Genomic DNA, 10,029 nt, shown 5'->3' on the forward strand with positions numbered 1-10,029 from the left:
CTGAGTGTGATCTCACCGGCAGCACGTGGCCCCCGGGCCAGGGAGGGCAGGAACCGCCTCCCCTTCCACAGCAAGATCTTAAAGAGTTTTGTGCGTGCTGGGCTTTGTACACGTTAATCAGCTGAAGGAGCCTTGAGGCAGATAAGAAAACCTCGCATTGTCCTTTCTAAGAGCTGGTGGTCTTAGGATGCGAAGAAGTGACTCCTGCCAGGCCGTACACTAGCCAGCAGGAGAAGAGAAAATGCTCTGTCCTGACGATCCCCCGCTCGCTGTTGAATAGAGCAGGAAAGAAACCACTGCTCCTCGAAGCCTGTTTCCCATCCCAGGACCATCCCTGTCACACCTCCCACCCACTCCAGGCCTCAGGTTTGCCAGAGCGGGAACTGTCACTTCACTGAAGAGAAGCAAACTCTGGTTCCTGTAAAATCTATTAATTTTTATTGGCGATATTCACAAACTTCCACGCTCCCTGTCCCACAAAGTGTTGAGCTGCAGCACCGCAGTCCCCTCCATAAGCCCCTAACAGCAGTCCTTGAGAATAGCCGTAGCCATCCTGGTTGTGTCTCCAGCCCCCCAGTAGCTCTCACGCACTGACACTGGCTCCTCTTCCCCTGTAGCTCCTCCTGCGTTTCCCTCACTCGCGCCATTGCCCCACACTCACACCTCTGCTCCATGCCCACCAGCAGCGGGTGGCCTGCTCTGACATGTGCCTGCCAGCTGCGGGTCGATGGTGGAGACCGTGACGCCGTGCTGCACTGCAGCTGGACATGTGCTGCGTAGCGGAGCCTCACACGTGGAGCAGCTCTGGCAGACAGCACACGCCACAGCTGCTGCCGGTGCCGCTGCCTCCCTGCCGCATGACTTGCTGCACTGTGTCAAGTACTTTGGCAAAGAAGGAACTTGAGAGGTCTAAGTGGCATGTACGACACAACAGGATCCTCCCGCAGAGCCTGGGAATGCTCGGGCTGCAGGAGGTGTTTGCTGTGATCTCAAGAACACTTCCCTGAGGTTTTCCACCAGCTGAGAATCTGGCAGCAACAGATCTTTGCCATAAATAATTGCTCAGGGACAGTACTTCACAGAAGACATAATGGACATGCATTCCCTGTTCCCATCGAACTTAGGGAACTTTCGGCCATCAGTAAAGAGCAGGGGCAGGATGCTCTAAGAGTCACAGCAAAGAGAACGTGCCCATTTTAGACATGGTCACATGCTGACAGTTTTGTAACTGAGCAATTAGTAACTGAGTAAAACAGCTTTGTAATCTTTACAACTGACACAATAGCACCATTACATATGTCGGGCTTTTTAAAAAAAGTGAGCTCCAATTCTGACTTCTGCCCCACTACCAGTCTGTAGAAATATATACTCCCAACTGCTAGCTAGGTCCAAGGCAAGAAGTTGCAGTGCAGGATCAGTCCCAGTAGCCAGTAGGACAGGAAGTATCCAAGAATGCATTTGGTGAGGGGGGTATTTAATCTATAGTTGAGCAGTAATCTCACAACGGGGTTTTCAGAAATCCCTTTCTCATAGGAGGCAGCAAGAGAGTTACCTAAGACAGACTTCTCAGAGAGAGGTGCTGTGGTTTGATTATCAGTTCCTTCACTCCAGAGCAAAGGTTCATATTCTTGAAGCAGGTGAGCAGAAAACCAGTACAGAATTGGCGTGGAGGAGCCAAGGAACCTGGTTAGAACCTGAGAACAGGCAGAGAGAGAATCCCATAAATTGCAGGTCTTTGACTCTAACCGACCCTGACTCTGAAGAATGGAAGGAGCAATCTATCTGCTTGAAACAGATTACTGATAAAGAGGAATGAAATACAGCCCTGCTTCACGGTGTTAGGATTTACTACACTTGGAATGAAACATCTCTCAGCCCAGGGCTGCTTTATTTATGAAGACGTTTGTGTAAGCAGCCAAGTGGTCTCCAGGTTTTGGACAAACAAATTGCCACAAAATCACTGAAATCCTTGTCACAGTCCAGCTTAGGATCTGGGCAGCAGCAGTAGCTTCAGGGGAGATTTGAACCTCAATGTTCAACCATTTTTTCTGGATTTTCACTGGAACACCCAATCTTTAGGATCACTAGCTGTATCCTGAAAAGGCCCTGAAACACTTTCTAGGGACTGACAACAGGCTCCGGATCCTTTCACTGGCATCCATTAGAATTCTACCAAACACGATAATGACCCAGTATCCTTATCCTCTGAAAGCTGTTCAGCAGGATTTGGCAAGCCTGGCATTAAACACATTTGAAATGCCTCCTAAAGCAGCTGGCACCTTTGATCCAAGTCCTAGTGTCCTCATGAAGCAACCTCCCTTCAGCAATTCTCCAGGAAACAAGAAGAACTAAATGATTTTGGAAACTGATTGGAGAAATAGCTCCTAGAGAGGAAAGGTAAAGCTTTTGGAAGCAACGTTTGCATTGTCCTGTGCCTGTCCCGCAGCTTAGAGAACTTCCTTCAGATTGTGTGACTGTCACTGAGTCACCTCAGTCCCACACCATATTCCCTTTAAGAAATCACTTCTCTATGTTGCTATGAACATCATACCTGCACGTGCATGCAGAAGACTCCAAACAGCAGCAGGACTGTGGCATGGACCACATACACCAAGACAGCAGGGCAGCAAAATCCAGTTCCTGGTTTACCCTCTTCTTGTTCTTCTTCATTCTTTCTCCTCTCTAGACCAAGAGTTAGGCAGTACCAAGGGTTTGCAGTGAGGTAGGTCCAGGCAGCCCATGAGCCCAGAAGTGTGACAGGCAAAGCAAGCAAGAAATTTGGTACCTGTTTGAACTCAAAATACCTTAGAAAGCCCACGTTCCAGTAAGCCTCTTGAATATAGGAATAGACCACAGGGAACCGCTGGGAACACCAAGGGGGTTTAAGCCTGTTCATGGCCGCCAGACGATAGCCCTTGTCCAGAGCCAGCTGCAGCAGCGGCTTGGGAACACTCTGCTGCAGGCCAGTGCCAGGAGCACAGAACCTCAGGTAAGCATAATACTGAAATAAAACAAATGGCAGAAAGATCCCAGCACACATCAGAATGACTGAAGATGCCAAGTTAAGGAGCTGCCTCCAGAATGGAGGGAGCTTCCTTACCAATCCTGAACCCACCTGGAGCTGGAGGGCAAAGCATTTACTGCGGGAGTAGATAAAGAAGCCAGCATTGATAAGCCCATTGGCACGCACCCCAGAAGCAAGGGAGAAGAGCAGTCCGCTGAGCCAGCTCTGCCCCTTCTCCAGTTGCCACATGGCACTGAATGCCAGGAAGGCAAACATGCTCTCGGAGTAAGCAGCTGCCATAAATACGTTGGCAGGGCTGATACAAAACAGAATGGCAGCGAGGAAAGCCACCCTGCGACACCGCAGCACGACACAGCCCAGCTTATACAGGGCAGCCGCTGCCAGGACAGAACAGAGAGAATTAAGAAGTACAGCTGACAGCAGCAGGCGGCTCCGCAAACGCAGCAGCCACTGCAGGGGCCACAGAGCAGCTTCTGCCACGGCACGCACGCTCAGCGGGTACGCTGGGAAGAAGGCAAAGTTGTGCTCGTACAGGTAGCCTCGCTCAGCGATGAACAGGAAGTGCTCCGCGTCCCAGTGCGAGAGGCCTCCCAAAAGCCATTCCAGGAGCAGGTCGCAAAGGCCAGGCTCAGACAGGCGAGGGGGAGAGAAGGCATCTGCAGCATGATCTGGGATCAGGAGGTTAAACAGAGCCTGGAAAAAGAAGGGAGGATTGAAGTCCAGCAGACATCCTCTTGTATCCTACTGAAAGCACCAAGCAGGAGGATATTTTTCAAATATGCAGCATGGGTCCCCGCAGAACTAGACAGGCAAAGGTTACTCAGCCCGGTGTTCCTGGGCACATCTAAATGCTGATGCTCACACCAGGCACCTTTGTAGCGCTGGTAAGCGTCCCATTGTACTGAATTTGGCCTTATCATCCCAGGCATGTATGAGGGAGAGAAGATAGAACTAGAGAAAAGATTTTCCCAGAGCAAATTGATGCAGAAGGCAGAGCAAATTTCCAGGCCCCTTCTCTAGTCTCTAGTTCACTCCATCACCTCTGCAGCTCGGCATGCACAAAAGGGTTCTCTTTCTGGAGATGAGTAAACAGAAAGCACGAACCCATTCCTCCCAGGAGCTTGTGGGGCTGACCACAACATTTTAAAAGGTGGAAGAAAAACCCAGACAGCTCATGAGATAGCGGGGTTGCAACTTAGCACATCATATTGTCACATTGAATAAAAATAGGTTAAAAAAAAAACACCAAAAACTTCAAATGTTAAGTTTTGCAGCTTACTAAGTGGAGACTGTGAGGAGTCCCCTGCAATTAATTTGGCTTTGGCAGAGAAAAGAAAAAGGGCCACATTTAACAAATTGGGCCTAAAAGACATACAATGCTGACATTTTGCAATGAAGCAACAGAATCACACATCTGGACTAACCAGGCCTCTGGCATCTGTAGTACAGAGTCTTTCACCTCAGCTGATGGTTCCCCTCAGCCCTACCCAGTGGTTACCAGAGCTGTCACAATTTGCCCGGCTGGTGGCCTGCTGCTGAAGATCTTTCTCACTTAGAGAGATTTTGTCTCACCAGGGCCATGGCTACAGCAAGACTCTTTGCTGGCTGCCTCGGTACGTGCAGCTAGGGCTGAGTGGACCAGGAGCTAGCTCATGCTCAGAGAAGGATGTCTCTGGAAATGAGACTTGGGAAGAATGTGCAGGAGGAGATTATTGTTCCTGTTCTGTGGATAAACAGAGGACTTCAGCCTGCTGTGCTGCCAACTCAGTCTCTTGTAACAGCAGCATGAAAACATAGTAAGTTAGAAGGAACTGTATATAATTTTATTTAACAGCAACCTGTCTCCTTGGATGCAGCTGGTCTCTTGGCTCTCCAAAGGAGATCATTTTTCAATCAAGCAGAACCAGCTAGCTCATGGTGCAAAAGGCAGTACCAAAGAGAGAAGCCTCGGAGCAGCAAACAACAGACATTACAGCATCTTTGCTTCGGGAACAGGAGACTTGCCTGCAGCAGAAGTGTCAGGGCTCTGCAACACACTGCAAACCACAGGACCTCTCGGAGGTAGGGATCTTGCCTGTTCACCAGCTCCATTCTGAGCTTGAAAGTTGCCTCACTAGGTCACTGATGCCAGGGAAATTCTCCCTCTGGTTTGGGAAACCTAGATTGATAAACAGAGAGATCAGACACAGAAAGGTACTTCTGGCTTCAGCCATGTTTGCAAATCATACACCTCTATTTACTCGTACTTCAAAAGGTTGCAAGTCTACATGAACAAGAAAGCCACTTATGAAAGAGGTCATGGAACTGGGAGATGATGCAGAAGTCTTCTGATACTCTGCCTATAAAAAAATAATTTCCCTGACTTCTTAACCTTGGCTAGGATGCAGAAGGAGAGAAGTGTAACATGTACTCTCAGCCCATTTCTTACTGGACCAGTGTAAATACCAAAAGCAGTCTCCTTGGCCTCTGTGCGCACATTCAAGTTCCAATGTGTTGAATGGGATTTAAACCTTTCTGCCTTTTTTTGAATAGAGATAATTAAATGTGGGCTTTGAGTGTAATATCCATGCAAGCACTTTCATGCCAGGGGCTCTCTGTCGGTCAGACACTGCCAGGCACTCTCTCTTCTCTCTCCTGCTGTCTGTCCTGCGTTTGCTCCTGGGAAGCAGAGAACACCTTTATTCAGGGCTGCCTTCCGTGGCACTGATCCTCTGGGCTATTTCACGGCCAGGCTAAAACGCCTTCTCAGATATGGAGGCTCCCCAACACACACCCTCCATCGATCAAGGACAGCATCCTCCTGACATGACACTTACATAACTCCACTCTCTCCACCTGTATTTTTTCAATATTTTGGCAGAGGTCCTGGTCTCCAGAGTGAGGGCATCTGCCTGTCAAGCAAATTACATATGCTAAGGTGGCTCTCTTCCATGTCTTCCCCTGCAAACCTTACCTGGAAGATTTAACCACTTTGAGGAGTCTCGTTGCTTTCCTTGCTTTACATTCTGGATTGACATTCTGGGACCAGCTATGAAAACTACTGGCCCGGAGCCACAAAAGGCAGGCAATATCTGCTGTGCAGCTTTTTAAGATAACACATTTCTTCCGTTGGTTCCTCAGCCACCAACTGCTTTTCAGTTTGAGAAACAGAAGACCCGAGGCGCTCTCTAGGTTCCAGTGACACCACATCCTGAGCTATTTCCTACCTGCCATCTTTCTAATCCAGTGCGGTTTTAATACATAAAGATCCCCAAGCACTTCACAAGTGATCACCTAACGATCTAAAAGCACTCTGAGACTTCCCTATTCCCATTTCACTGACAAGGCAGATTGAGAAGCCGGCAGGTTAAAAACTGCACGGGAGAACAGAAAGCGAGTCATTGGCAAAACAAAAAACAAGACCCAAATACACTCATTTACAGCTCCAGTCCTTAACCACAGGGTTATGCTTCCTATTTTGCCACATATAAAACTTCTGGTTTTGCTCATATTCTCCTCTTGCTCCAGAGCATTCATAGCTACAGACAAAGCAACTGGTGGGAGGCATATTCTACTGAAGCACGAAGCTGCAATGTTATTTTAAGAGAGGGGATACTTCAGCCCAGCTGTAAATTCTATTAAAGCACATTCACAGCTGCAAATCCTATTAAAGCACAGAGGCAAAAAATTGTCCAAGCACTTTAAATATTTTTTAAAAAGCACAGAAAAACCCTAGCATGAATGTGCCAAGAAGGCTCAAATCAAACAGCTTTAAAAAGCCTGTTCCTGTCACGATGCAGCACACCTTGTAGCAGAAAGCAGCAAAGTCTACAAAAAGCTGCAACCCACAACCACCATTCTGGTAGAGAACACAGTGTTACACGGAGCTGGAATATCTCTACACCGAAAGCAGCAAGAAGTGCTGCTTAAAAGGCACTTATATGAACACAAAAAAAACATAAAAAGGCAGAAGTGAGTTAAAAATATCTTCGCAGAAAAAGATGTAAAGTCTTAATATTAAAGGTATATTTCTCTCCGTGTTCTGTGTTTCTACCCATCCCTTTGCTCTTAGATACGGATTCATTCTTGCTCACTCTGGAAACTATACTATCGAAAAGGACACACATATGAACAAAACAGACGTTGGATAAATTATCATGTAAATGAAAATACGAATTCTGAAGGCCTGTAAAGCTGCAGTATAGACTGATTGCCACCCGGGGGCAGCAGGCACTTGCTACAAAGGCATTTCTTCCCTCCCCACACCATGGCAATCAGTTCCTGGTTATGTTATAGGATTCCTACTGGGAAACCTATTTCAGGCTGCCTACTGAAAACACAGAGCAATGGTTTAGGCATCTCTTGGCATTTCTGCAGTCTGCCATTAGATCAAAGAGATACTCAAAACACATCTGAAAAACTGTTCTAACCAGCACTCCAAAGATAAAAGAGCGAATTTAAAAAATCCCGGTGATTTAGCAGGGTTTCTGCTGGTCTGGGCACCCCTGGCTTCGCCGCAGAGCCCTGGCCACTCTCACTCTCGCTCAGTTTTGGTTGCTGGTCTGTAGGCAGAAATCCCAGTACAGCTTAAAAATGGATCTGAACGGAAAACAGTTTCAAGAAATGGGAACATTTCTACTGCTGTACAGTAACAGTTCTATGCGTTTGAACAAAACCTACATTCGACCAAAATGTAACATGACCTTTTCGCTTGAGACGACTGACCCACCGAGCGAAGCTGCTGAAGTTGGAGCTGCCCAGCGTTTATATCAGGTCTGAGAGCACCGCGATGAATCAAGCGTGAGAGTATGCTCCAATCATTTCTCTATTTTCCTGTGTTTTAATGTCTGCTTTACTCTTGTGCAAAGCCACAATGCAAAATAGTAACAACAAACCCCGCTTTGTAAAGTGCATTCAGTGCACATGCTAACTTTCAGTGAGGAGAAGCTAGGGACTGATAACTCGGTATTTCTGGTGCTTCTTCCTGACGGCTAAAACCGTCACTGCCTGCACCTGGCATAAAGTGACAGAAACACAATGCAAAATTGTTTCTCCTCACTTTGGAGATAAGAAAGGCCTGCAATTTGCCGAGACTCCAGCAGAGGTTAGATCATGGTTGAAACGCTTAATAGGAACGTTTTCAAGGTTGGACACAATTATCGCTTCTGTGTTTATTAACGGATTAATATTCAACACTATATAGAACCAATCAGCATTTGAGGCACAAAAGGGCTCAACCCCAAGGCAGATCAGTTCAAGTGTTTCCATTAAATATGCTCTTAGCTGTTGTTATAAGCCTCCCTAGAAGGGCCAGACCGGAGAACACTCTGCTATCTTGCAATGTACTGAGGTATTCAGCCTAGGAAATCTAATCTTTCCATTTCACTTTTTATTAGCCAGGCCTTTTAAAAGGATTGGTTTGAGTATTCAGTACCGCCTCCAGTTTAAAAATAAAAAATAAACGACATCCAGCCCTTCCCCCTTCCTCCTCCTCGCTCAGATTAGTTTTTATTTAAAATGTCAAGAGGAAATATTTCTCAAAGCGAATCCCACCCCATGAATGCGAATTCTAATTTCTGAACCCTTGCTGGAAAGCCCCCCCAAACTTATTTGCTTATATATAACTTAATAGCAGTTCAGCCCGAGGTGAGCACCAACCGTGTTCAATTCCCACCAGTTTTCACTTTCACCGCTGAATCTCCTGGCCTCTGAAACCAGCCCTTCCCCCTCCCACGCTTGGCAGTGGGGAAAATCAGACTCGTGCCTTTAACACACTGCGGCGTGGAGACAAGTTCCCCAGCAGGGTCAAAGAACAGAGAGGGGCAGCCGACATCAGGCTTCTGACGTGTCTACACTTGACCTTTTTGGTCCTTTTTGCCCAGACTGCCTGCGCCCGCTGCACCAGGGCTCAGCGCTAGCTGCTCTTGCGAGGTGCGGGGGAGTCAAACCAGAACACGACCAACAAGCAGCGCGTTTCCACCGGAACGTGTGACGGTGGGAGCCAAGGGCTCGGCCCCCAACCTGGACACGCTCCCAGGGGCCACGACGGGACCCCGAAGCCCTTAGCTTCTGGGGGGAGAGCAAGGTGACGGAGGCAGCGGGCAGAGCCGAGCTGCCTCCCGCCCCCTGGGCGCTGAGAGACCCCACGCCGCGTTTTACGGGCGCTGGTTTCCGGCGCGCGGGAGGACGAAGAGGCAAAGGCTGCTCTAGGCCCTCTTCTTCCGCAGGTCACGGAGAGCTCAGCGCCATGGGGGGACGAGGCTGCCCGCGGGGCCCCCTCCTCCCCCGGCAGCGCAGGCAGGGAGTCCTTATCGGACGCCCCACGCCGCCGAGGGGCAACTGCCACCCCCAGAGATTGAGGGGCTCAGGAAAACCAGAAATGGGGGGAAATATCTCTGGGGGCTGTTTCTCCCCCCCCCCCCAGCAGAAAGGGGGTATCGCTGCACCCTGGGGGGTCTGCAGCTGCTTTGGGCCCCCTGGGTCAAGGGCGCATCTCGACAGCGCCCAGGAAGGGCAGAGCCCTGGGGGCCTTATCCGCCCCAGGAAGGGGGGAGCTGTCGGGCTGGGGGGGGGTCCAGGCCCTGGGCGGGTGTTTGTCCCCCAAAGGGGGGTGTGTAGGGCCTTGGAGGGGGGATTTAGACCTTGGGGGGGGGGCTTTTTCCCCGCAAAGGGGTGGTGGGGGCCCCTTCAAGGGAGGGGGACTGTGGGGTGACTTCTGTCCCCTCAGGGGGGTGCGGGCAGGGCTGGCGGAGGGGGCTGTTCCCCTCCACAGAGGAATATGTCGGGCCCGGGGGGGGGAATCTAGGCCCTGGGGTCACTCTGCCCCCCCCAAGGGGGGTGCGTAGGGCCCAAGGGGTCTCACCGAACCCTCCAAAGGGGGGGGGGGGGCGCGGTGCCGGGGGGGGGAGGGGCAGGTCTGAGCGCGGCCCCCGCCCCCCCTCCGGCGCGGCCCCTCCCCCACCTGAGCGCCCAGCGCGCGGCTCCCGCGCCGGCTCCATCCCGCCGCCACCGCCCCCCACTTCCGG

At 50.0% G+C, this 10,029-nt stretch overlaps 1 protein-coding gene across 3 annotated transcripts; it reads right to left on the reverse strand.

The window, feature by feature from the left end:
• Positions 1-426: 426 nt before the first annotated feature.
• PIGV (phosphatidylinositol glycan anchor biosynthesis class V) lies at positions 427-10,029 on the reverse strand. Of its 3 annotated transcripts, none has more exons than XM_067311491.1 (4): positions 9,966-10,029; positions 5,030-5,183; positions 2,552-3,718; positions 427-1,694 (listed from the first exon to the last, which is right to left on the reverse strand). In XM_067311491.1, exons 2-4 carry the CDS (start codon positions 5,114-5,116, stop codon positions 1,383-1,385), a joined length of 1,566 nt encoding a protein of 521 aa, XP_067167592.1. In that variant the 5' UTR covers positions 5,117-5,183; positions 9,966-10,029; the 3' UTR covers positions 427-1,382. The 3 variants fall into 3 exon arrangements, with proteins under 3 accessions (XP_067167592.1, XP_067167594.1, XP_067167593.1); XM_067311493.1 differs by lacking the exon at positions 9,966-10,029 and adding an exon at positions 7,708-7,725; XM_067311492.1 differs by lacking the exon at positions 9,966-10,029 and adding an exon at positions 5,979-6,709.

Source organism: Apteryx mantelli, chromosome 27 (genome assembly GCF_036417845.1).
Source record: "Apteryx mantelli isolate bAptMan1 chromosome 27, bAptMan1.hap1, whole genome shotgun sequence".
Lineage (NCBI taxonomy): Eukaryota > Metazoa > Chordata > Aves > Apterygiformes > Apterygidae > Apteryx > Apteryx mantelli.